General features: G+C 59.0%; 1 protein-coding gene across 2 annotated transcripts; it reads right to left on the reverse strand.

The window, feature by feature from the left end:
- Positions 1–523: 523 nt before the first annotated feature.
- Positions 524–26,622, reverse strand: NAPA (NSF attachment protein alpha). Of its 2 annotated transcripts, XM_068992014.1 has the most exons (11): positions 26,412–26,622; positions 14,891–14,970; positions 11,193–11,309; positions 6,529–6,575; positions 5,289–5,366; positions 5,072–5,127; positions 4,897–4,981; positions 4,001–4,105; positions 2,745–2,813; positions 2,285–2,335; positions 524–1,261 (listed from the first exon to the last, which is right to left on the reverse strand). In XM_068992014.1, exons 1-11 carry the CDS (start codon positions 26,507–26,509, stop codon positions 1,160–1,162), a joined length of 888 nt encoding a protein of 295 aa, XP_068848115.1. In that variant the 5' UTR covers positions 26,510–26,622; the 3' UTR covers positions 524–1,159. The 2 variants fall into 2 exon arrangements, with proteins under 2 accessions (XP_068848115.1, XP_068848116.1); XM_068992015.1 differs by lacking the exon at positions 11,193–11,309.
- Between the last annotated feature and the right edge of the window lie 659 nt (positions 26,623–27,281).

Consider the following 27,281-nt stretch of genomic DNA (forward strand, 5'->3'; position numbering starts at 1 on the left):
CTTTGTTTTTAAAGAACACATGGCTGCATCAGGTCTTAGTCATGCCATGCGTGATCTTTGTTACAGCTCCTGGGCTTAGCTGTCCCACAGCCTGTGTGATCTCTTCGCCGATCAGGGATTGAACCAGTGGCCCCTGCATTAAAAAGTGGATTCTAACCACTGGACCACGATGGGTGGAAGTCCCTCCACCCCTCTGTATGTTGCACACATCCTCCTGCCAGCTCTGGGTTGGAGGGGGCACTGCCATCCATCACCCCAGCTGAAGCCAGGGTCCAGAGGGCCCGGGCCTCAAGACCACAAGCCCGTGGCCCCTCCCCAGACGCACCATGCTGGGGCTCCCCTCTGGGAGGCTCTGACCCAGCGCGTCTTGCCAGGCAAGCCTGCCCTCTTGTTGCCTGCAAAGGGTGCCCAGAGCCCAAGAGGGCTGACGAGGGGGTGGTCAGGAGGGCCAGAAAGACGGGACAGAGGACTGAGGGCGAGGGGGAGAAAGGTGAGGAGAAGGAAACTCGAGCACAAGTGTTGTCTTTTATTTCCTTCCTCGGGCAGCTGCGGCTTCCCACCAACACCTGGAAGCGCGGGGAGGAGACGGAGGGGTGGGCGTGGGGACGACCCTCGCAGCTCCAGGGCTGGGTCCATCCTGAGAGGCCGGGGCTGCAGGAGGCGGGGGCTCCCGGTGTGGGGCGGGGGAAAGGAGCCACCAGCCACCCCCTTCCCAGCGGTGAGAGCGAATCACGGTGGCTAAGCGGGCCCAGAGCTCAGCCAGGGAAGAAGGTGGAGATGAGACATGAGACACTGACTCCACCATTCAGCTGGCTAGGAGGGGGGGGCCGAATGCCGACTCCAACCCCCGGCAGCACCCACAGCGAACAGGCCTGCGCCAGAGAGCCTGTGTGTCGGGTGGAAAAGGGCAGCTCTGGGGGTTTAAATAAAGGGCAGGGGGCGAGGGATGCAGCGAGAACAGAGGGTGACTGGCCAGCGGGCCCCCGAAGCAGTGCTGAGCCCGCGGGGATGCTGCAGAGTCCTCGGTGGGAGGAGGGAAGGTCTCGCAGCCAGGGTCTCGGGACCCCCCGGCTCTGGGCTCACACGGCGATCCTCGCTGGAGGGCCTGGCCGGGGGAGAGCGGGCAGGGCGGGGAGACGGGCGCTGGGGCCCGCGGGGCTTAGCGCAGGTCCTCCTCGTCACCCTGGATGGTCTTCTTGACGCGCAGCAGCATGGTGGTGAGCCACTGGTCCAGCCGGGAGATGGAGTCGTACTCTTTCACCTGCGCGCCGGGCGACGGGCTGGGGGTGAGCGGCCGCCCTGAGCCCCGCCTCGCCTCCCACCCTGTCCCCGCTCCCAGCCCAACGGGCTCTGCTCAGGATCCTCTAGACGGCCCTGTCAGCACCCCCTCCCTGAACAGGGGCGAGGGGATGCGTAGCCCTGACCCTGGCCAGAGCCTCTCCCTTCCATCTTTACTGGCTCACACGAGGGCTCCCGCGGGGGGAAAAAAGATTTTACAGCTGGAAAAACAGAAGGTCCAGCTTTCTTGTTCTAAGGATGGGAAACTGAGGCCTGGAAACGTGGCACAGGCCTGTTCTGAGCGCTGCGGGCAGGTGGGAGGGGGGTGGGCAGAGAGAACCCCCGCCTGGCGGGCTCGCCCCTCTCCCATCTTCTGTGCTCTGCTGCGGAGCTTCCTGCCATCCGCCCCCGGGCAGCTGTCTGGGGAGAGATGGACCGGCCGAGCTTGGTCCCTGGCATCATTCAGGGGTCCATGATTCGTGAGGGGCGCCCAGGGAGAGTCATACTGGACAGATCCAGATCCACCCAGGCTGCGTTACCAATTCCAGAATGCCTCGCAACAAGGTAAAGACAGGGAGAGCATCTCTGTGGGGAGACTGTTATCAGAGAAGCCGCTGGAAGTGGGGCCTCCCACGGCCACCTCTCCCGCACCCCAGGGCCACCTGCCTCCAGCCTTCCGGGAGGCGAGGGAAGGGGCACGACATGACTCCCTCCCTGCACTCCCAGGGTCACCCAGAGTGCCCGCTGTGAGACTCCCTGCAATGCTCATCCAGGGGACTCTGAGGGGTGCAGAGGCCTTGGCCTTCAGGAGCAGACAGACGCGAGTTTGAATCCCAGCTCATCTCTAAGACGGGGAGACCACTCCCTGCACCTCTTGGGGCTACTTGGGAGGATTCTGGGGTGACGGGAGGAAAGAATCCACAGCCAGGGGCTAGGGCCAGAGACAAAAAGGAGGAAATTCACAGGACCACGTCTGACAAGGGCCGCCAGCCCCGCGGCCACTCACCGCCTCGGTGTAGCTGTCCACGTTCTGCTCCTCGTGGGCTTCTAACAGCTTCTGCGAAACAACAGGGGGTTGGGCTCAGGAGCCAGGCAGGCCTCGGCCTGACCCAGAGGAGCTCCATACACAGTATCTGCGTGGGTGAGAGGCAGGGGTACCCAGGCTGAGCGGGAGGAAGGGGCTGTGCTCCAACCTACCCTCAGCTTGTAAAGTCACTGACATGGAGCAGCACCCACGCATGGGTGCCCGTGTGCGCGTGAGAACCCACAGCCTCCCCACTCTGCCCCGGCTCCATCAACGCTTGAGTCTTGTCTCATCCAGAAAATGGGGACCCAGATGGCAGATGAGATTGGGGGGGGGATAAGCCCCCTGAGAAACACTGTACAGATCTATGACTGTGCTAACTGGAGCCGAAGCCCCCGACATGGGAGAGGAGTGGCTCAAGGCCCCCGCAACACACACTCACTTTCATCAGCTTGCACTCCCGAGAGTCAGAGAACGCGGGGAACAGCTCCTCGTACTTCTGAACGGCGAGCTGAGGGTCAGCGAGGACGCAGGGAAGGCAAAAGGGGAACAAGCTGATGAAGATCCCCCGGCAGTGGCAGGGACCTGGGGCTGCTCCAGCCCTAAGTCAGCTGTCTGCATGCCCACCCCAGCCTCCAGAGACACGGGGCTCTGTGTCTGGTGGAGAGGCTTCCCAGAGCTGAGATCAGCGCCAGCCTGGCTTCAGACAGCTGTGGTGGAGGGTGGCAGGCAGCGGACAGGGGCCCGGGGAGGGAGGCGGCTTCCCCAGGCCGGTGCTCAGGGCCTCCCCCTGCACCCAGCCCCGCCCAGGGTAGGTGCACACACTTCATGCCATGCCTGACGCCTCATGTCTAACCCTCATGAGGACCCAAGGAGGGTCAAACGACGGTGACTCCATTCTGCAAGTGGGAAACAGACCCAGAGATGGCAGTGACCTGCACAGGGCTCAGGACACGTGTTGGGGATCTGAACCGGCCTGACTCCAAAGCCCAAGCTATCACCTGCCCCAGCAGAGGCCCGCAGAGTGAGTGAGGGTGGGGCTCAGGCACACCATGTAGGTGAGGGCAGGCAGCTGGAGACCCCAGGAAACCCTGACCTGGCTCGTGCTGAGAGGCCCTGAGGACGGGTGGGGCAGGGAGGCAGGCTCTGGTTCAAACATCAGCAGTCAGAAAGGTCTGGACTCTTGGGGCAATTTACTAGCCACGTGGCCTTGAACGAGAGACTCTGTGTCTCAGCCTCAGTATCTTCCTCTGTGAAATGGGATGACCATGGTGCCAACCTCGTGGGTTACAGTAAGGACTCCAAAAATGCTCCCACAAAAGAAAATGCCTGGCACCAAGCAAGCCGGGAGTTGGAAACGCAAAGGATAGAAACGCGGTGAGAACAAGCATTTCCTGCCCGAAGGCGCTGCCAGGGCCAGAGGGGAGCGAGGGACCTGCCCCCCGAGAGGCAGAGAGGTGACTTGGCGTAGTGACAGACACAATGCTCCAGGAGTGGTCACCCCGTGTGGGTAACTCTGGGGGGCCCGGGGCCTGCCGTTCACCGTGTGTATGTGGGTAACTCTGGGGGGCCCCGGGGCCTGGGCTCACCTTGGCGTTTCACCCCATGTGGGGATAACTCTGGGGGCCCCCGGGGCCTGTTGTTCACCCTGTGTGCATGTAACTCTGTGTGTATGTAACTCTGGGGGCCTGGGCTCACCTTGGCGTTCAGCATGTCGATGCAGAAGTGGCAGAGGGCAGCCTTGAAAAAGTAGTCCTTGGCGCTATACTTGAGGAGCGGGCTGTCCATGGCGTTGGTCCCCACCTGTAGGCACAAGGCAGTGGGCAGCCAGAGGGCTGGATCACTGCCAGGCACTTGGTGGACAGCTGGGAACTAGGTCCATGCCCAGTGACGCCCTGTGAACCCAGGACCTTGAGGGCAAGGAAGCCAGAGACCAGCCCCGGGAAAGTGTGCGTCCAGTCTGAGAGACCCAGGACCGGGGCATGCTGGGGGTGGGCGTGTGGCCCCAGGGCCGAGGCCAGCTGTCCGTGGGCTCCCAGAGGCACCCAAGCGGGTGATGGGGGCGGTGGCCCCGCTGTCGGGCTGACAGGAGGCTGGCATGCCGGTGGGCAGAGGGGCGGCAGGCTGCGGAACATGAGAGGCGGCGCCCGCCCCGCACTCCTCCGAGGCCACCTGCCTGCCTGTCTCCCGGCCAGACTGAGCCCACCAGGGGGCCGGGCCCCGCCCAGGAGGGAGCATGCATACCCAGGGGACGCCCCCTCCTGCCCTCTCTGCAGGCTCCTCAGCTGCTACCAGCCATCCTGGGCCTCGGGATTCTTTCCGCTCTCTCCCCATTTGGGAGTCGGCCTCGCTCTGCCCGGGAGGCCCTGGTGAGCAGTGTGGGAAGGACTCGTCTAGGGAGAGCGCGATGACGCCACAAGGGGTCATGCGTGGAGGGTGCTCAGCCAGGCCAAGTCCAAGCTGAGGGTGTGGGGATGACCAAGAGTGCTGCACAGAAGTCGGGGGAGGGTGGGAGGTGGGGAGAAGGGGCACCGGCCAGCAGGGTGGGGTGCAGTGCCTGACCCAGAGTGGGGCTCAGACCCTGCTGTCCCCACCTGCTCGTAGATGTCGATGGCCTTCTGGTACTGCTCCAGCTGCGCCGCATAGCCGGCCACCTTCAGCAGACACTTGTTGGCCGAGCTGAGAGGGGCAAAGAGGGGCAGGGGGTCAGTGGTGGCGGGGCCCGGGGCCCTCGCCAGGGACGGGAGCGGGCAGGGGGCGCCCGGGTACCTGTTGGACTCCTCGCCTTTGTAGTAGTCTGCAGACTGCTCGTAGTGGGCGATGGCCTGGGGCACATGGGGTGGGGGAGAGGGCGAGGGGCTCAGGCGGCCTTCGTCGCCTGAGGGTCCGGCAGCTCTGCCACGCCCCAGGCCCCCAGACTGGTCCCAGAGGACTGGCAGCAGCAGCCCTCCCCGCCACTGGCCAGGCTGGGCCCCCTGCCGCCCACCTTCTCAATGTCCACCAGCTCCGTCTCGTAGATCTCGGCGATGGAGATGTGGTGCTTGGCCGCGATGGTGAAGCGGCCCTGGGTGAGACATGAGAAGGGGCCGTCAGCGATGAGGGGGTCCCGAGTGCTCTGCCCAGCTCAACCACATGCCCCCCGCCTCGGCCCCCGGTCCCCTGAAACTGGATTCTCAGCCCTCGGCTACTCATGGGATGGGGGTCCGCCAAGGAGGGTCCCAAGAGGCATGAGGCTTGCGAGGGAGGCTCTTGCCTGACAGGCCCGGGTCTGAGTGCTGCCCTGACTGGGTGGCCGCGGGCATGCCCCCCCACACCCAGCCTCCATGGGGGCACAGCAGATGGGGCGACATGGGAAATACGGGCACCGGGACTGGCCAGAGGCCCTGGCCCGGCGGCACATGTGACTGGTCCAGAGAGGCGGGAGGAACAGCCCTGGACTCTGGGCCAAACGCCAAGAGTCCCCACTGCCCCAGAGACAGCCTGCCTCCCGACCTCCCCTCCCGTGTGGTCAGATGGCCCTTCTCCCCACCTGCACTGCAGCTTCCCCCGCAGGTGCCCAGGGCCTTCCCCAAGGCGGCCGGCTCCCAGAGCGGTTGAGCACCTCCTGCCCGCCTCCACCCAGCGGCAGTCAGCGTGCCTGCCGCTCCGGAGACCGAACCGCCCAGCGCAGTGTCTCCTGCAGCACCCGGCGGGGATGGCGACACGGTCACAGCATCGCAGGACCCGCCGGGGCAGGACGGGCGATCGGCCCTCGTGGACGTGACGTGGATGGGGCCTGGCTTGGCGCCTCAGGCTGGCTCTCCGGGCTCGGACCAGCAGCCGGGCCTCATCTGTCGATGAGGACGCTCCCCGGGGCCGGCGGGGGCCGAGCTTACTCTGGGCCAGGGGAGGCTGGGGAAGGGGAAACTCCATGGACACGTGAGGGCCCCAACAGCAGTAATGCCTTCAAGTGAGGACAATGATGGCCTATGGGAGGCTGGAGACAGGACCTCCGGCCCTCTCATGTGCTGGGAGCTGCCACCAGGAGCCAGGTTGGCACGGAGCTGTGTGAGGACCCAGCCAGCCCAGCCCGGTGCCGGTGACAGTCCCCTGCCCCCCTCTGCCTCCCCTCCCGTCTCCCGTCTCTCGCCTGCTCTGGGGCCAGGGGACGCGAGGGAAGGGGGGCAGGCAATAGGCAGGCTTGAAGGGGGTAAGGGGAGGGAGCCAGGACACGCGGCGGCCCTTACCATGTCTGTGTAGATCTCAATTGCTCGCATCAAGCAGTTGATGGCCTCTGGAGAGAGAACAAGGGCGGTGAGGAGGAGGAACGCGAAGGTGAAGTCGTTTCAGCAGAGGCCGAGGAGAGAAGCGAGGCGCGGGGCCGCCGTGGAGGGCTCAGTACGCACGGCGGGCAGGGGGCCCCCGAGCCCTGGGAAACTTGGCCTGACTCATTCATGCTGCTGGCTGTGACCTGCTGGGCACGTGCTTTCAGGGGAGCCCTGTCCATACGGCTGCCCTCTGCCCCAGGGTCACCACAATGTCACCACCTTCCCAGTGACCGTGGGACAGAGGGTAGCCGCAGCCAAGGTCCTTCCATCACCCTTCCATGGCGGGACCCTGAAGCAGCCGTGTGGCCTGTCCCTGCCTGGCCTCCACCGTGGCAGGAGGCGGCGGGGTGCCGTGCCCTGAGGCCCCCGCCGTGGGGTCTCCGCCGTATCCCCGGCACCGCTGCCTGCCAGCTCCTCAGACCACAGGTGTCGCCGACAACACACACAGTGGGTGGCGCTCGGGAGGAAGCGCCGGGGCGCCTCTGTCGTACCCTCTCACGCGGCGTTAATTTGGAACTTTGAGAAAGGTGCTCTTTTTTTGACAAGTTATTTGGAGGAGAGAGAAGCATGAGTGGGAGGCATCTTCTAGCAGAGTGAGATGAGCTCTCGGTGGATGTTTTTTAAACGTCATTTTAATGCGTCTCGGGAGGATAGGGCGTTGGGGGAGGTGGGAGGAGGACAGAGAGCCTGGACAGACCATGGTGGGTGGGCTCTGAGCTGGGGCATGGCTGAGCGTTCATGCAGCCCGGGGCATCGAGAAGGCTCCTGGCCTGCCGCTAGGGCTTCAACGTCAGCAGGGCCCACTGGGCTGAGATGCCACCAGGAAGGCCCAGGCCCGGTGCCTGGTTTCAGGGGGGCTCAAGGTCTCACTGCCCAGGGAGACGCATCAGCAGGGGCTCTTAGCCTCAGACCTGTGGCTGGTCCTTCAGGGAGTCCACAAGTCCCACCCTCCAACTCAGAGGCCAAAAAGGGGTGTCTGAGAGCTATGCTGGGGGACTATCCGGGGGATGGAGGCTTGGGAGGTTGGGTGCAAGGCCTCGGGGGACCCCCAAAAGATTCAGAGAATGCACACCACAGGGTGAAGGTCGTGAGGCTGACAGGTGGAAGCCTGGGGCAGTAGGGAAGAGGCAAAAGGGGCAGGAAAGGAGAAAAAGGAGAGGACGCCGCAGACAAATACAGCTGGAGGAAGCAGTGTTACTGTCTCTCACACACACACACTCTCACACGCTCTGTGACAGAGCATTTCCCGAAGCAACTGATGAGCTAACAGCGCAGTGGTGAGGATGCTAAAAGCCAGGCGGCAGGGCTGCAGCGCACGGGGTCTGCACACCGCGTCCTGCCTCGTCCCCCACCCCGGGGGGCTGGATGCGACTGGGGGCTCCCGCTCCCAGAATGCTGGGGCGCACAGCTTGGTCTCCGCAGGCCGAGGGGGCAAAGGCTGCCCCTGCCGAGGTCAGAGCCCTGGACGCAGAGAGGCTGGAAGCTCCCAGGCAAGACAGGAACCCCTGCCCCGCCGCCACCACCACAGCGGCCGCCCAGGGCCCGCTGGCGCTGGCCTGAGTGCTGTCGGCCAAAAGGCCCCTGCTGTGGGGGAGGATGGCTTAGGCGCAGCCAGCAGTGTGGCTTCACACAGGGTTGAGGCCCCTCGCTCCAGGACAGCTGTCTCTGGAAGCGCAGGCTACCAGCTGACACCCCAGCTGGCGCGCTAGCGGACAAGCTGCTGACACCCGGCTACAACCAGCTTATCTCCAGTCTCTGGGACCCCAGCCGTGGACAGCCCCACACAGCCCTGGACAAGCATGGCAAACCCCAGCAACCTGACCCCCACCATCCACCTGCGGAAACCTGGAGCCCGGGAGGCAGGTGGGGTGAGGGCAGTGCTCAGGCCCAGACAGGGGAAGGCACTGGCCTCAGGGAGATGGGACTTCTTAGTAAAAGAGGGGCAAATCGCAGAACCCCATGAAGCAGTGGAATGGGTGAAAGAAGATGCCACCTGCCTGCTACACAGCAGACACCAGGGAGTGGCAGGGAGCTGAGGGGAGCAGACAGGAGAGGGCGAGGGGCGTGCACACCCCTGCGCCTGGCTACCAGCGGGCGGCCAAGGGGCCTCCCCGGCCCAAGTCTACTCACAGCGGCCGCCGGAACCGGCTGGGCAACTCGGGGACCAGTGACAGCTAGGACGGCACCTCCCCACCCCAGCCACCGCGGGGGTGGCAGGCCACCCCGGCCCACGCTCAGGGCGGACTCCAGAGGGAGCGCGAAGGCAGGCGCCGAATCCCGCTGGCGGCCCTGGCGGCCCTGAGGCACAGGCTCAGCTGCCTGTCCGGGGGCGGGTGGGGGGCTTCCGGGACCCCTGCAGAAGCGCTGACGCAGGCGGAGGGCTCTGAGGCAGGTGAGGCCAGCAGGGCCCGAGAGCCGGCGGCCTGCGTGGGGAGCCCGGCAGGGATCCACATGGGCCCTCTGGCTCTGATTCCCAAGGCGAGCGGCCAGGCCAGAACCCCACCTGACAAGGGCCGGGGCCACCCCTTCCAGACATTTATCTCACGCTGGTGTAGGGCTCGGCCCGTCTGTGCTTTAGCTCACACGTGGTCTCTGCTTTCCCTGACCAGGGAGGGGAGACCCAAAAGACGTTGCTGATGGCCCCAGGTCACAGGGGAACAGGCTCCCATGGGCCTCGGAGACCAGTGAGTCCCACCCTCCTTGAGTGGGGGGGTGGTCAGTTATGACGCAGAGGTGCTGGGAGCCCCTCCAACATCGCCCCCTGCTCAGCGAAAAGAACCTCCGACCCCGGCCCTGCCCATGAGGCTCTCCCCTGCGCCATGGGGCCTTCCGTTCCCTGAGAGCTGCCCCTAGTGCCAAACCCGGCCCCTACCGGCCTCAGCATCCAGGGCAGAGAAGCAGGCTGGCTGACGCTGAGACAAACCAAGTCGCCCTCTGTGCCCCACGATGGGCATGTCACACGAAACCACTGCCACCTGCCTACTAGACAACTCAGCCATCCTCTGTGCTTCTGGAGGCCAGGCACGAGTCACAACCCAACCTGGGCCCTAGTGCCCCCCCCACACACGCTGCAGAGCCTGCTGTTAGCTGAAAAGCCTCAGCTCAAAAGCTGGGAAAGGATGCCACATGCTAGTACCCGCTGGGGCCTGTCCACCAGAAGCGCTGGGGCTTGTTTAAACAGCAAATCTGCCCTATGCACTTGCTGAAAGCCCGGCCTCAGCTTCCAACCCAGGAACCTGTCCTTCCAGTCACTCGGGTGCGGTGGCCCAACGTCTGTCACGGGTACCTGGGCAGCATTTCCAGGTCGACCAGTTCCCCAGAAAGAAGGCAGGCTGGGGCAGGGGCGGGACCCTCTGAGAGGGATGCACAGACTTTCTGGGGTGATTCAAGCTGAAAACAAACCTACGGTCATCACCGTGTGACCTGAACCCTGGCTCATCGCCACATCACCACGTGGCCTGCTGCAGCTCAGCGCTAACCAGTCAGGTGCGCTGAGCTTTGGGCAGAGTCAACAGGACACACCCGGTCGTGAGGTTTCCCCTCTGTTCAAGCCGGGCTGAGCGCGCCACGTGACCATCGAGGCCAACATCTGAGAGACACCCGGCTACAGAGGAGTGGCCCAGCAAGACTGGGGACAGAGAACAGGTACTTGGCCCTCACAGACACCAAACCCTCGACTGGGAACCAAAACGTCGCGGTGGCGATGACAAATTCGCCACCAATGTCCCCCGAGCTGGCATGTGAACTGGGGCTCACAGATCCTTGGAGAGACCCTGGGCACTGGTGCAAACTGCCCTCTCTTGGGAAGGACAAGCCTTTATTCCAAGATGATGCATCTCCCTATTTTTTTTTTAATTAATATTCGCCTATTTCCCATTTTCTTGTGAGTGGACAGTGACAATAGATGGTCATTAAAAAAAAAAAAGCCTTTTGCTTGTTAAAATTAAAAGTTGGCAACCCATGTCTGGCCCCAAAATTAAAAAGGAAAAACTAAAATTCCAGCCCCCCAGATCCAACAGTCTGGTACCCACTGGGCTGTGCATCTACTTTAAATGAGCCCAGTGGGGGACAAACATGGTTTCCTCACAGTGAGTCAGCCCCAAACTGGGCTTCGGTCCCCAACACGCTCTCATCTGAAGGAACTTACTCTCTGGCAACCGCACCTCTGCTAGGTTCTCTCCGATCCCCCCACTCTGGGGGTAAGGGAAGCCAGGTCAGGATAATTTCCGCTCCTTTTTTGGCAGAGACTCCTACCTGGCTGGTCTCAGAACCCCCTCCCGCCCCCTCCGCGTGTTAATTCTGACAGCAGAACAGATTTTCCTCTCTCCTGGGCACGCGGCGGGCCTGGGCTCTAACTCCCACTCCCACATGCTCCCGGGCTCCGGGAGGGGCGCCACCAGCTGCAGGCACAGAGCGGGAGGGGGAGGCGGGGGCTGGGAGCCAGAGAGAGGCCGACGGACGCCAGGCGGAAGGCAGCCAGCGCTCGAGCTACAGTGCGAGTGCCACCCGGTGTGGTGCGGCGGAAACCTGAGGCCTTCTCTGGAGGGGCTCAGCTGGTGCTCGGGGTCCACAGAGGCCCTCACCTTGGGGGTCGGCCTTCTTGAACGCGTTGCCGGCGTCCACGAAGCAGGTGGCCGCGTCGTGCTTGCTCTGCAGTTGCAGGTGCAGCTGGGCCGCCTGGCAGAAGGCGCTTCCGGCAGCTGGAACAGAAGAGGGTGGGCCCTGCCTCAGAGCGGGGCTCCAGGCTCTGGAAGCCACTCAGATGACGCCTGCGGAGGGGGCTGAGCTCTCGTGAGCCCGAGAGAGGAGACTGACCTGGGGGAACCAAAGCGCAGGCCTGGACCTCAGGCCACCTGATCCCAGCGGTGCCCCCCACCTCCACCCGGAAGCTGTCGCCCAGCCCCGGGAGCTTGGAACCAGCATTCCAGACTGCATCATGGGCTGGGGCCAGGTGAGGGTGCTGGGGAAGAGAGTGGCAATCAAGACCCAGCTGCACCACACCCCCACCACCTCCCCTTTCCAAGTCTGACTTCACCTCCCATCACGGCTCCCAGCCCTTCTGGTCTAACTCCCTAGCTCCTCTGTCCACATTCCAGTCTTCCCTGGGGAGAACTCACAGGGTCCCGGCCCCCAGGAGGTTCACATCTAGAAAGGGAAAGGGGATGTGGACGCCGTGAACTTGAGTGTGTACATGGGTTCTCAGCTCCTCAGTCTGACTCTTTGCCACCCCATGGACGGTCGCCCACCGGGTTTCTCTGTCCATGGGATTCTCCAGGCAAGAATGCTGGAGAGGGTTGCCACGTCCTTCTCCAGGAGGATCCTCCCGACCCAGAGATCGAACCCATGTGTCCTGCGTCTCCTGCACTGGCAGGTGGATTCTTAACCCCTGAGCCGGCTGGGAAGCCCCTATGAACTTGAGTGCATGGGGACAATGCCCACGGGTGGAGGGCAGCTGCGGCGACCACACCTGAAGCCCGGGCCGTCCTGTACTCAGCCACCCTGTCACCTTCCACAGGTCTGTTCCCGTGTCTCCATCTCCTAATGTGACTCGAGGGAGACAGAGGGAGCCCTCCTCTTCCAGGGGTGGGACCTGTGCTAAGTGGGAGCTCCAATGGCCACGTCCAGCTCCGTCCTGAAGCCCCTGCCCTTCCTCTTCCTCCAGCTGAGCCCAAATCATGGAATTCCTGACTTGGAGGAGGACAAGAGGGCCCGGCCCTATACTCTACCTTTAGAGCAGGAAACTAAACTCAGCCACCCAGGTTTTCACTGTCTGATTTCTTTCCTATTTTTAAGTGCTCCAAACTTGAGTGCAGAATTTCCAGAAAGGTAGTATCATTAGGGGGAAGAAATGGCTTAAGATTTTTGTTTGACTATTTGGGGGAGGGAGAGAGATGACAAATTTTAGAAGTAAAGCAACATCCACGTGATTGAAAAAGAAATCTTTTAACGGTATTTTGTTTTTGGGGTGAGCATAAAAATACACACAGAATCTGGCTCCAGGCGCAGTGTATGCTCTGAAAGCTCAGGAGAAACTCTTCTGATATTCAGGAAACCAAAATACTCTCAGAGGAGGAGAGCCCGTTTTGCCCACTGCCTCCACAGCCGCCTCTGTAGCCCCGTGCCAGGTCTCCTTTGCAGTCTGAAGCCAGAAGTTCCTCCCTGGGTTTCAGCACTGTCTTTGCTTGATTTTCTTGATCCAATCTTGCTGTTTCTTTTTTAATTGGAGTATAGTTGATTTACGATGTTGTGATGTTATGTTTGTTTCAGGTATACAACAAAGTGGATCAGTGATACATATTACATATACATATTATTGTTTTTCAGGCGCTCAGTTGTGTCCGACTCTTTGCCACCCCATGGACTTCAGCACGCAAAGCTTCCCTGTCCTTCACTATCTCCCGAAGTCTGTTCAAATTCACATCCATCGAATTGATGATGCTACCTAACCATCTCATTCTCTGTCGCCCCCTTCTCCTCCTGCCCACAATCTTTCCCAGCATCAGGGTCTTGTCCAATGAGTTGGCTCTTCACATCAGGTGGCCAAAGTATCGGAGCTTCAGCGCGTGCACACACACCACACACACCACACACACACACACACACACACTCAAAGTATCGGAGCACACACACACACACACACACACACCCACCACCCACCACACACACACACACCACACACACACCCACCCACCACACACACACACACACACCACACACACCCACCACACACCACACACCACACACACACACACTTTTCTTAGATCCTTTTCCCATACAGACCATTAGAGTGCTGTGTAGAGTTCCCTGTGCTGCACGGTAGGTCCTTACTGGTTACGATCTTGCCGACGTCTGAAGCCTTGTTATGACACTAGCCCCGGAAGGGCTCAGCACTGGCTTTCCGAACCTCTCCTCCAGACCCTCAGGTAGTTCCCAAACAGATCTCTGGCCCCTCAGACCTCAAGGAGCCCCTCCCCGCCTCTCCTCGGGGGACACGGCTCAAGCCGCAGCCTTGCCAGGGTCTGACCGCAATCTTCCTGGCCGAATCAGAAGGGCTACTCCGCCCACCAACACGGGCCTGAGAGTCTCTGGAGCCGCAGGGGTCTGGGATGCCCTCTTCCGGGCAGAGGCCCTTATGATGCTGTCCGAGTGTGCGGGTGTCCTGCTCCAGCTGGAGTGAGCGCACAGATGGCCGGGGACCGGTCAGCGCTCCTGCAGTTTGCCAATCTGCTGACCGGAGTCCTCAAAGGGCTTTCCCTCCCCCTCCAGAGGGAGGGGTGCTGCTGCCACGAGTGAGGAGTGGAGCTGCTGCCATGCCGGGCCGGCCGCCCTGCGTGGGGACAGCTGAGCCCACACCACGGCCCCGCGGGGTCAGGACTGTTACCTTCCCTGCTGCCCTCCGAGGAGAGTCCAGTAACTTCCCCAGGGTCACCTGGCCCCAGTCTGAGTTGGGACACAAATGCCAGTCACTTGGGATGCCAAAGGTCAGGAAGCCACAGGGAGCTGTTCAGGCTCCAGAGCCGGAGTTCTGGCTTCTGAATTACTTCAGCCACTCACTCGTGTTGGTGTGCTGGGCAAAGGGCTGGGCTGAGCCTCAGTTTTCAAGTCTGTGAAATGCGGATGGTACTGACCCTCATGGTGCTCCTGTGACGGTTGAATTAAACAACGCCTGCTTGGTGCTCAGGGGAGTGCTCAGTAAATGAAGCCGTGTTTAATGTTATTGCGGGACCACCTGAATGTCCCTCAGCTCAGAATTCAGACTCTGATGGAAGAATTAGAGAACTGCTTCCGGGGAAACCTGAAATTCTTTTCTATTTTTTAAGTAGATGTGTGTATGATTTATAATACTGTCTTAGTTTCAGGTGTACAGCAAAGTGGCTCACTTATATATGTATGCCTTTTCTGATTCTTTTCCATTATATGCTATTATGAAATCGTGAGTATAGATCCCTGTGCTGCCCAGTCAATCCTTGTTGGAAAACTGACATTCTGAATTTAAGAAGAAACCCCTTAAAGAGTTCACCAATCCACATGGGTCTATCTGAATTCAATAATCTATTGTTGATCCTTATCATCTAAGTCTGCTCTCCCGGGCCCTGGGACCCAAGCTATAAAATAGCCCAGCTCAAAACGACCAGACAGCAAGCTAGCGGGTCTGTAGAGCCGGCGATGGCGTTAGAGAACGGGGCCTGCAAGGCTGACCCCTCAGACAGGCCTTTGGGATAGGGAGCCGAGGGGAAGGAGGAGACAGAGCCACGCAGGGGCTCTAGCAGGGATCACGTACCACTCCAGTTTTTGGCCATTTTGAACATGTTCGCTGCTCTGGCGTAGATTTCGCATGCTTCCTCTATTTTGGATGAGCCTCTGGGAAAAAGGAAAGGACAAAAAGATAAGGAAAAGATCTTATCTGGAAGGTGGCCCCCACGTCCCTGTGAAGGCAGCTTTGCGAGTCCAGCTGCAGGTCGGGCCTCCACGTGGGCTCAAGGGAGACAGAGCTGACAGCCCCCACCCCATCTCAGTTTGTCCAGGCCCTCCGTGGGCCAGGCCGGGCTGCACCCTCATGGCGGGGACCCTTCCTGACCACCTCCCGAAGCCCCTCCTCCGACAGTCTCCTCCACTTTCTGCTCAGATGCTCGGGGGCTCCCGTGCTTTCTGCAAATCCTTTTCCCCATGAGACTGCAAAGCATTCTGGGAGAGGGGTCCAGCCGTGGATGCTGGGTCCCTTCCTCAGTCTTAACCCTGTGCCTTGCACCCTGCAGCTTTTCAGTGAAGGCCTCTCAACCCTAAAAGCACGTCATCGCCCATTCATTACTTGGCAGGTATGTAATAATACACACACAGTAAGAAATATTGTTTTTAAGTAAGTACACTGAAAATTCCCACTTGTGTTAAAAAAAAAAAAAAGTGAGACCAGAAATATACATGTCAACAGCATATTACTGGAAAAACACACACAGAACACATTTACCATATTTTTCCCTAAGGTCGGGTCTGTAGAACTGGGTACCAGGTGTAGGGGACAAACTTATATTCCTTTTTAGTACTGTCTGAATTTTGAAAGCATCTACATATTTTACCTATTTGAGAAAAAAAGTGCATGTATTTAAGTATTAAGGTTTGCACTGGGTCCCGTGGTCCGGGAGTGAATTACACTGCTAGCAATTTATCCCAAGAAACTAAGGTACAAGGATGCTCAAAACAAGACTGTTGAAAGTGGCAAAACCATGGGGATTCCCTGGCAGCCCAGTGGCCAGAACTCGGTGCTCCGCTGCCGTGGCTGGGATTCAGTCTCTGGTTGGGGAGCTAAGATCCTGCATGCCGTGTGGCGAGGTCATAAGTAAATAAATAAAACGGGAAAGTAATAACCTTCAAACAACTTACTGTGAAACAGTAGTAACCTGGAAGGTTCAGGGGAGGTATATTTTTGAAAAAAAATAAAGCTCCCTGTATGGGCAGTTTTTACCCAGCTTTCTGACCTCCAAGCAGTACAGACGAACCTCTTCCTGAACTGGGGGGCCCTTTGTTAGTACCTCACCCGCAAGGCCCCGCCTTGTCCTTCTGTTGTTTCAGCTTCCATAATCCAGCCAGGCTGAGCCCACGAGGTGTGAGTGTCCGTGTTCCAACGCCCACCGCCCATGTAACTCAGGAGAATGAAACGCACAGGCTCAGGAGTCCCAACAAATGAATTTTACATTCGCTCCTCCTTGACATCAAGCAGTGTTGCGTTTTGAAGAGAACAGGTGGGTATTTTTTGATGAGACGACACAAAATCGTCTTCACTCTCCCACCCCTCATCTGTTGTCAACTGGCCCTGGAACCTTGCTGACTCCAGCCACAGACGGCGAGGGTGTCTGGGGTGATCCTGGGTGCTGTGCAGGGAGCATCACTGCTAGTGCAGTGGGGCCAGCCGCCCATAACTTTGGACTCATGTCAGATGTCTGCTGCAATAATCAAGCCGGAGCCACCCTACCTGGAGACTCCACTCAGGAGGCCTGGGCTGGGGCCTGGACTCAGGATTTGCAGGGATGACCCCAGATGACTCAGCCGATCAGGCAAGTGTGGGAAGAAAGAAGCTGACCCAGACTGACCACTTGGGAAGCAGTCACCAGTGACCTGTCCTGTCAGGTGATGTCAGAACGCGACAGCTCCAGGGTGGGCTGGCCGGGACCGGTATCCTGGCCCCCTGGATCCAAGTCGCACCAGCTAAGGGTCTTCTTTAGCTGAAATGTCTCCCCTCTGCCCTCTGGGGCTGGACAGACACTGCATCCACCCTATGCGGTCCCCAGGACGTGCTCCCCCACACTCGCCCTGCTGGGTCCCACTGTCTTCCCCCTCAGCTGCACAACACACTGGGGGCCTGGGGCCCGTGTGGAGTGACTTCCTCAGAACCCACTTCTGGCCTTGGAAAGGCGATGAACTCTGACCAGCTTCAGGCAGAAGAGATTTCAGAAGGGTCTCCTGGGGGACCATCCCTGGAAGGTTCTCTTGGAAGAACCAGGTGCACTCCCTGACCGTGCTCTCAGGCCTGCCCCCTCCCACGGATCCCTGAGGGCACCCTTCCTTTCTCAGTGGGTGCAGTGAAGTCCCGTCCAGACCCCACTGTCCTCGGAGAAACCTCAGGCTCCCGGATGAGTAGGAATGGCCCGTCCCACCCCAGCGAGGCTCGAAGCCGGATGATCAGCCACGAGCAGAGTCAGCCCCGGGCGGCTCCCCGCGGCTCGGTGGGACGGAGCAGACTCAGACACAGAGTCTGTTGGCTGCTGGGCTGAAATTCTATGATCCCAGGCTGAGCTGGGCCGACTCCATGCTGGGTCAGTCATTCTAACCGTGGGGTGGCAGAGCCAGAGGGATTAACATCTGCTCAGGCCTCCGGGCCGGCCTCCTCTGCACTTGGGCCCTGGCCAGGTTCCTGGCTAGGCAATGACAGGAGGCTCTCTGGAGCGCCAGCCTCGTGGAAGTGGAGACACAGAAGGCAAAGGTCGTTTTGCCTCAGGTCCCTGGCAGACTCCGGAGGAGAGGCCGTTTGTTCACCGGGGGGACACACATCTCTGCGCTGAGGATGTGCCAGGCACTGCGGGGACAGCAGCACACGAAGGGGAACGCCCTGACCTTGGTAAACAGGACAGCAGCAAGACCCTGCCAGAGGGGACGGGGTGAGGGCTTCTTGAATGGGCAGGTCAGAGAAAGGCTCTGTGACCATTGAGATTTTCAGCTTAGTCCTCAAAGATGACTCAGGAGCACCCATGTGAAGAGGGAAGGGCATGGCAGGCAGAAGCCACAGCATGTGCAAAGGCCCCGAGACATGAACAACTCCAACCAGGTCAAGGAAGAGAAGGGGGCCGGGCCGCCTAAGCTGCAGGCAGTGGCGGGCCACAAGGCTGAAAAGGCAGGCGGGGGACCCCAGGCTGGCAGCCAGGAGAAGGGTCCGGGCCCTGTAACAAGGAGGGTTCTGGAAAGGAAAGGAGGGGCAGAAGAAGACCCCAGCTCATCTGCTTCTCCAAGCTGCCTTCCCTCGTGACAAATCTGTGTGACTCACTATAGGACTCCTCTCCTGAGGAGCTAGGCTGTCAAGAGTCAGGTCAGGCCACTTCATGTCACTTATCCAAGGGCGGCCTCCCCGACAAAACCCACCAATTCCCTGAGGGAAGGAAAGCAGGCCTCCCTCGGACCCCTGCCCAACTGCCAGAGCAGCTGGCTGGTCCTGCGTCACTGACGAGCCCAGGGGGCGGCGCCTGTGGCAGCTGGCTCTCTCTCCCCCTACAACCCCCCAAGCCGCCTGTGCTCCGCGCCTCCCATCCCACGGCTCCTCTGAGCCACGCCAGGAATAGACAGAACCGGTTTGGGCCGGCCTGGAGCAGGGCGGTCTATAATTACCCCCACTCGGCTTTGCCTTCTCCCCCCTCCCAAGGCGGAGGAAGCGGTCTCAGGTCTCCCAGGCACGGCCACCAGCCTCCGCGACCGCCATATGGAGGGAGGGAACCATGCCAGGAATGCACAGACGGCCCGGTGGGACCCGGGCCAGGGGGTCCGCAGGGCAACTTCTCAGCCTCCCTCCTTCCTTCCTCGGTCCCCTGGGCACGTCCTGGAGCCCAGAAACATGTCACACGTCACAACCCACCCACCCGCAGTCTCTGGGGGTCCTCAGAAGGCAATGCAGATGGAGTCACTCCCACTTGAAGTCCTCGCTCAGTCACGTCCGACTCTGTGATTCCATGGACTGACTATACAGTCCGTGAAATTCTCCAGGACAGAATACTGGAGTGAGTAGCCGTTCCCTTCTCCAGGGGATCTTCCTAACCCAGGGATCAAACCCAGGTCTCCCGCATTGCAGAAGGAATCTTTACCAGCTGAGCCACCAAGGAAGACCTGTCCTTTTGTGGTGCCCAAGCCACCTTCCCTGGGTCCTTTCCTCAGCCTGGAGGTCCCCACCTTGATTCTCAGCCACTGCCCGGGTGGGTCAGTCCAGCCCTCCCCTCCTTCTCCACTGTCCATCCTCACAACTCCGTACAGCGGCCAGCTGGGCACTGCCTGAAACAGCACAGTGATCCCCAGTCACCCCCCAGGTCTGAGCCTGGAGACAGAGGCGGCGGGGGCTCACAGAAGCTCGGGGGCTGGCCCAAGGCCCAAGCCTCTCGCTCACTCGGCAATCCAGGGGCCTCCTTTCCATGACTGAGAGTCTTTCGAAAGAGCAGGGGGCAAGGCCCCTACCTGCTCTGGCCTCGCCTCTTGATTAAACAGCCAGCACTGCTCAGGTCCCCCTCACCTGAGGAGTAGATGCTGCTGTTGCCTGGGGTTGGTCAGTTGCTCAGTCATGTTCAACTCTTTGCAACCCCACAGACGGCAGCACGCCAGGCTTTCCTGTCTACCACCAACTCCTAGAGCTTGCTCAAACTCATGTCCATTGAATCGGTGATGCCATCCAGCCAGCTCATCCTGCTGCCCCCTTCTCCTCCCACCTTCAGTCTTTCCCAGCATAAGGGGCTTTTCCAGGGAGCCAGCTCTTCACATCAGGTGGCCAAAGTATTGGGGCTTCAGCATCAGTTCTTCCAATGAATATTCAGGGTTGATTTCCTTTATGATTGACTGGTTTGATCTCTCTGCTGTCCAAGGGACTCTCAAGAGTCTTCTCCAGCACCACAGTTCAAAAGCATCAATTCTTCGGCCTTCTTGTGGTCCAACTCTCACATCCATACATGACTACTAGAAAAACAGTTTTGACTATATGGACCTTTGTCAGCAAAGTGATATCTCTGCTTTTTAATGGGAAGGGATTCACTAAGTCAATCCCCTCCCCACACCCCAGAGCCCGAGCCCTCCTTGCAGTGCAGCAGGTGAAGAAACATCAGACAACAGAGAAGGCACCCCCTGGCCAAGGAGCAGCAGGCGGTCCCAGCCTTGCCCCACTGCTGACTGCACAGGGCTGTCCAGAGCCTGAGCCACAGAGTCTCCCGTCATCCCTCAGCATCTCCGCCCATGCGCCCTAAGCCCCTCACTGGCTCTGCAGTGTGCCAAGATCCCGCAGAGCAGGGCCTGGCCCCACCGTGACTGCATAGGCCCCAGGGGGAGGGAAAAAGCCAGTGTCTCACGCTAACTGCCCAGCTCTGAAATGCCTGGCTGGGCAAGGGGGAGAGAGAGAATGGACTTGGGGGCCCAGAGACCTGGGCTGAAATCAGCCCCGGGCACTCTGCAAGCTGCGTGACTTGGGCGAGCGAGCCCTGTGCCTCAGTTTCTTTATCTGTAAAATGAAGACAATGAGCCCGACCTGGGAGGTGTCTCTGTGAGGCTCAGAGACAACAGAGACGCAATACCTGGTGCACAGCACAGAGCGGGGCTCGGAGCATGTGCACGACTGGACGCTGTTATAGGAAGGAGGAGAGAGACGCTCCAAGGGCTGCCGGCGGCAGCAGGAAGTCTAGAGTCGCTTGGGGTCGGTAGAAAATCTGGGGAGCGCGGTCAGGCAGGCCTGGATTCCAGGGCCGGCTTGTGGTGCCCCAGCCCCTGCTTCCTTCTGCTTCCTCATCGGGAAGCGGGGAGAAGACTCCACCTCTGGAGGCCTGCTGGAGGCACAAGGAACCCCACAGGAGGCACCCAGGAGAGTGCCCACGACACAGCAGGTGCTGAGCCAACGAGAGCGTCACCCTCACCAGGCTGGGGGAGAGCGCAGATTCCTACTGTTCACTTCCTACTGCATCTTGGCATGGGTTTCATCTCCCCACCCCCAGCTTAGCCAAGGGGCACCCCTCCCCCACTTTCCAGAGAGCCCGGGGCCTCCCACCTACCCCACCCCCAGCACATCCCAGCGCCCTCCTGACCATGAGCTCAAAGGCAGGGGCCAGGTGCCTTCCTGCGGTTCTTACGCTGATCCCCTCTGCACCCCAACAGGTTTCCTTCATCCCAGCCAGAGAGCCCAATGGTTCTCGTTCTTAAAAGATGTTTCTGGGGCTTCCCTGGGGCCTCAGTGGTAAAGAGTCCACCTGCCAATGCAGGAGATTCGGATTTGACCCCTGATCCAGGAAGATCCCACATGCCGCAGAGCAACTCGGCCATGGGTCAGGCCAAGACAATTAAGCCTGTGCTCTAGAGCCCAGGAGCCACACCCACTGAGAGCTCGTGCCCTACAACAGGCGAGTAGTCCCTGCTCGCTGCAACTAGAGAAAACCCCACACAGCAAGGAAGAAACCAGAACTAATATTTACTTAAAAAAAACAACAAACTGTTTATGCCGCTTAGTGAAGTGAAAGTCACTCAGTCATGTCCAGCTCTTTGTGACCCCATGGACTATACAGTCCATGGAATTCTCCAGGCCAGAATACTGGAGTGGGTAGCCTTTGCCTTCTCCAGGGGATCTTCCCAACCGAGGGATCGAACCCAGGTCTCCTGCACTGCAGGTGGATTCTTTACCAGCTGAGCCACAAGGGAAGCCCTTGCCTCTTAGTAGCCCCAGCCTAAACAAGAGCATCCATACCTCTGTGTGACCACCTCCAACAAGAGAGGCAGAACCCCCAGACTGCAAAGACATAAGGGCCGGGTTCCTCGGAAACCTTGGGTCCCTTCAGGAAAGCCTCCACTCTGAACCTGGGCAAGAGCCACCGAATGCTGAGTCGGGGATCCTGGCAGTTGGCAGGGATTGGTGAGTCAGTGCCCAATTCACCGGCATCAGAGGTTCTGCATGCTCTACAGGTGGAGAACGGTCTGGAAGCCATCATTCCCAACCCAGGCGCACCAAGGGCCCGGGGGACACCCACCCAGACCTTGGCCCGTCTCTGGTCAGGCAGGTCTCAGGGAAGCCAGCCTCCAGGGCTCCTGAGGGTTGCTGGTGCCCAAGGACAGTTCAAGCAGGAACCGTGCCACCATGATCTCCTGGCTGCTGTCCGTACACACAACATGGCACCCTGTTATCTCTAGCTCTCCAAGGCTTCAGGCTAAACTTCTAAACACAATACCTAATATTAATATTAATAACAGCAGCAAGCACTTAATAAGCACCCACCAGGATCGCAGCACTTTACATGCATAACCTCAGTCTCTCCTTACAACAACCCGAGAGAGTATGTATCTCTCCGACTTTCATTTCACACATGAAGAAACTTGCTAAACACACTGGTATCTGAGTGGAAGGAAGTTTTTATTTTGGATGTGGGAGCAGGAGTCAGGGGGAGATGTCAGGGAGGGGAAAGCCCGGGAGAACAGAAGCACTGTCTGAAATCTCCAAGGGGCAGAGCAAGGAAGTCTGGGTCCACCGGGAGCTGGAAGGAAGAAAAAGCGCATCTTGCTTTTTCCCTGTCCTCTCTCCTTTTCCACACTTCCACTGTGTTTGGGAAATCACCACCTTTCTGCTTCCAGGGCAGAAGTTGGGGCTGCTCTCCCATCTCCTGAGCCCTGTCTGGGGGCTAAGGGAGGGGAAGGCAGCAGGAAGGAAGGAACAGAAGCAGCTTGGATCTGAGAGCCGGCTGGTACCGCCTCCCCTCCAGGCTGCTGGTGCGCCAAAGCCCGCTAGTGTCTGGCAGCCCTGAAACAACAAAGGGCAAAGGGCTTAACATCCCAGGCAACCAGGCTGCCCTGGATCCCAGGCAGACGCGACCCTGCCTGGCCCTTTGATCTGAGCAGAGACCTTTCAAACTGGAATGCTGCCATCACTGAGGTTCCTGAAAGGGGAAGTGGGTGCTGGAGGGATGAGCTGAGCCCTGACACTCCCTCCTGCATTCCCGGAAAGGGGGCTTGTCAAACGTGGAAGCCAAGCAACCCCAGCTCCAGAGGCCAAGTGTCAGAAGCGGTTCCTGCCCGCAAGGCACGTCCTCCTGGGCTGGCCTTTCGGGCAGACAGGCTCCAGCATGCTGGTCTCAGTCTCCGTCTGCAACCCTGCACCACTGTAAGTGCTCTTGGAGCTGAAGGCTCTGGGGTGAACACTCCTGCTCGTCTTTCTTTCAGACATTTGGAGAAAACTGCCATGTGGGTGGGGAAGACGGGGAAATCAGGGGAAAGAAACTCCCTGAGACGCCTAGTTTGCCAGCATCCTCCTAAACGGAGTGCCCAGAAATGGGCCTGAGCCTCAAAGAAAAACTCTGGATGGCAGCAAGAGGGCTTTGGGATGAGACAGGCCTGGGTATGAACACCAATGCCCACTCAGTGGAAGACTGGGCACAAGGATCCACAACTCTAACCCCTACACATCCACCTCCAGAAGGGCGTTGTGAGGACCACACGAGAGGATGCACAGCAAGTGCCGGGCCCAGGCCTGAGTCAGAGTCAGAGTGAGCCCTTAATAAATGTTATCAGGTACTATTCCCGTCACTGCCTTCACTCTCCCCCACTCTAGCTGCTGGAGTCCTTTCTAAACAGGAGGTCTTCAGCACTGGCCTTCCAGTGAACTGAATTCTTGTGTCCCCTGCCAAAACTTGTGTGTGGAAATCCTAAGCTCCAGGGTGATGATATGAGGAGGTGGGTGGGGCCTTTGGGAGGTGACTAGGTCATGAGGGTGGGGCCCTCATGACTGGAATTAGTGCCCTAACAAAAGACACCAGGACACAGTGAAACAACAGCCGTCTGGGAGGCAGCAGGCCCTCGCCAGGAACCAGACCTGTCAGCACCACAACCTTGAACTTCTTGCATCCAAAAATGTGAGAAATACGTTTCTGATGGTTATAAGGTACTGAGCTGATGGTATTTTGTTACAGCAGTCTGAACAGCCTAAAAAGGCCACTAAAATCCTCAGTGCTCTCCAGCACCTCCGCAAATCTAAGCCTTTTCTCAAAAAGCCCTCTGGGATGGGGCCTGGTTCTTGTTTAGTCTCATCCCCTTCTGCCTGTTCTACCTTTACGGGCTGACACAGAACCCCCTGCAGTAAACCTTCAGACGCTGACCTTCACACATCTGGGCCTTGCTCAAGCTGCCTCCTCTGTTGGGAGCTGTGCTCTCCCACCAGAGAGCACCCCCGGAACTCCTGCTCATCCTCCCAGGTGGAGGCTTCTCCCCACAGGGAGCCAGCCCTGGTCTCTCTGGATCTCAGTTCCCCATCATTTCTGGACAAACCTCCCCTCACCCTAGACCTCTGTTCAGACAATTCCCACTGCCTGGAACACCCTTTCCAGTCTCCACTCCTGTGGCATGTCCCAGGGTTCCCAGGGGCCCAGCTCATTCCTCACCAAGGAATTCCTTAAGCTCATGCAGCTTCCTCTCAGTTCAGGAACCTCCCACCAATGATAAAATACAGCCCTGAATCACATGTGACAATTCTGCTTTACTAGTGTGCTAGCAAGTCTTCATCTTGCCTTCCCAGCCAGGCGACAAAGTGTTTCAGGCCCTGACTTGGCTGCTCCTTCCAAGCATGGCCCAACAGTACACTAATCCCCAGGGACCAGACACCAAAAGCCACCCAGTAAAACCATGACCTGACTGAAAACTGAGCTCTTGGCCCCACCACAAAGCACTGCACTTGAATTTCTCCCCTTGTGAAGGAAGAAGAAACACAGACACGCTCTCCCCACTCTCAGCCTCTGAAAGAAAACATTCCTCACCTAATCAATACAGTCCATCAGCCCCGGATGTTTTTCCACACTAGCGAGGTCTCAGCCAAGTTACTCAAGTTCTTGCGGTGGATAAGTAAACATTATCCACCACTTGTAACAATGAGCGGTTCCCATCTCCTCTCCGGGGAAGAACCCTCCTCCTCATTTCTTACCAACCTCCTAACACCGTCTCTCCTAAAGCCCCAGTCTTCCCCCGCAAACCCCTTCCCCAGCCTTGGCCTCTCTGCTGCCAGGTTCCATGGCCCCTCCTCACAGTTCCTCCTAACTCTACACACCCGCCTGTTCCCCTGCAGCTCTCCTCCCAGTCTCAAGAGCAACACAACGTTCCTCAGTCCTCCCTGGCTCTCTCTCCACCGGAGGTCTCAAGCCCCCTCCCCTAACCCTATCAAGTCCCCATGGCCGGAATTCCTTCCCCAACCCCTTTCAACTCCTTACTCATCACACCGTCTCTCCCTGCTCTGACAGCCCCCACCCCACTTCTCCCATCAAACCCCCACCTTGATCCCCATCAGTCCCGCCCATCAAACCCCCACCTTGATCCCCATCAGTCCCAAACAGGCTCCATACCTGTTTCTTTCCTGGAAATGACACTGATGGTAGCTAACACTTTCAGAGTGATAACCATGTCCCAGGCTCAATTCTACACCCTTTACACGTGGCCTAGTTCAATACTAGTGGCAAATGCCTGAGACAGGTTTCTCTGAGACACCACTCCCCCATAATAAGGGAAGTTAAACAGCTTGCCCAAGGTCAAGAAATGGCAGAGCCTAGGCTTCTGACCTGAGCTTTTGATCCTCCTCAGCCACTAAAATTCCTCAAACGACAGTCATCAGAACAACTCTTATAAGCCAACATGAACTCATGTGAAATGTCTGCCACAAGCATTAGGTGTTGATTCTGTTTCCCAGCCCCCTTCAGCCCTAACCTGGGCATGCCAGTCTCATCCTGCTCACACTGCATGCCCCATCTTTACTCAAAGATCACACAGCAGGCCTCCGGCCCCTTAGGTTTTCTTATCTCCCTCATCTCTCGTTTTTATCCCACCAGTTCCTAAACCAAGCTTCACTCCCACTTAGTCTCCAGCCTCCCAGCCCTCTTCGGCCTTCACTCCATCACCCCAGAGCTTCCTCTGTTCAGATCTCACTTGGCAGTCAGGTCTCTTTACACTAGTCACCTGTGACCTGGGCCATATTCACCTGAGACACTTCACGCAACTCAGACTGGGTTCATCAATCGTAGGATCATCTTAGCCCTGACGCCCGGGCCAGAGTTCACATAAGTCCATCACCCCAGGTCTCGGAAAAGGGACGCCCTCAGGCATAAGTCCTCAGTCTCAGGCCCCAAGACTCCCGTCTGGGATCTTTCAAACAGGCTCTCCTTGAGCTCCAAAAGGCTTCCTAGCCTGGCTTCCCTCCAGGCTCCCTCGGTCCCCGCAGGCCACATTCCCTTCAAGGCCTGAGGCTGTATTCCCCTGGCCCTTTGGCCCGTTTCCAGCCTGGGGCCCCTTCCTGCCTCCAGATGGTTTCGCCTCGGCCCGGGTGTACTCAGCCCACGGCCCTGCCACAGTCTCGGACAGTCTTTCCTCGAATCATGCTGTCAGTGCCACAGTCCGGCGTCCTGGCCATGGCTTGTACCCTCTGCTGCCTCAGAAAATGTCCGTAAGCCCGCAAACCCCCGCGTCCTCTAGGCTCGAGTCCTTCGCCTCTACCGCCGCCCCAGAGCATGACTCCTCCGTCCTCTCAGCCGAGGTCCCGGCCGACCCCTGCGCGCGGTTCTTACCCAAAGAGGCCCGAGAAGAAAGACTGCGAGTTCTTCACTTTGCGCTCCGCCTCGGCCAGCAGCGCCATCGCCTCCGCCTCCTTCCCGGAGTTGTCCATAGCGGCCGCAAAAGTACTCAGGAAACCGCCGGAGCCCTGCCCTCGGAGAACTCAGATACGACCGGGTCGCAGGAGACAGGTCGGGGGAGCTTAGTGGGCTGCGTTGACGTCGCACCGGCGCGCGCCTCCTGCGGCCAGGAACCACGTGATTCGAGCTGGCCAACCAACGGCCTCGTAGCGCGGCGTGCGCACCGCAGGCCACGCCCTCTCCATCCGAGGCACGCCGCCCCGTGATTCACGGCCTCCAATCAGCGATCCAATTTTTAACGCATGCGCATGTATCTGTCTTAGGGTACCTGGTGCGCTGGTTGATAACCCACGTGATTCCGCACAAGCCAATCGTAGCCCTCACCGCCAAGGACCCGCCTCCTGGGCGTGTTCCTGCTCCACCAATCAACTTCAGCCTTTGGCTCCGTCTGACTTCCCTGCGGAATTTAGACCCTAGTCAGCTGATTCCCTAATCGTCACGTGATAGCTCCATGCCGGAAGACTGGGTTTGACAGCTCTTTTGCGCAGAGCTTAGTCCCCGCCTCCTCTCATTACCTCCTGAAGGTCTCTTTCACTTGGAAAGGCGTCAGTGGGTTAGAAGGAAAGCGGTCTCCGTTTTGTTGCGCCCTCTGTCGACCTGTGCTGAAATTGGTTTGGGAAGACCAGAGAAGGCTGCATATCTCATTTTATTGTGCTTTGCTTTCTTGCCCTTCCAAGATACACTTTAAAAAAAACAAATTGAAGGTTTGTGGCAATCCTGCATTAAGCAGTTCTCTCAGAGCTG

The sequence above is a fragment of the Capricornis sumatraensis genome, chromosome 20 (genome assembly GCF_032405125.1).
Source record: "Capricornis sumatraensis isolate serow.1 chromosome 20, serow.2, whole genome shotgun sequence".
NCBI lineage: Eukaryota > Metazoa > Chordata > Mammalia > Artiodactyla > Bovidae > Capricornis > Capricornis sumatraensis.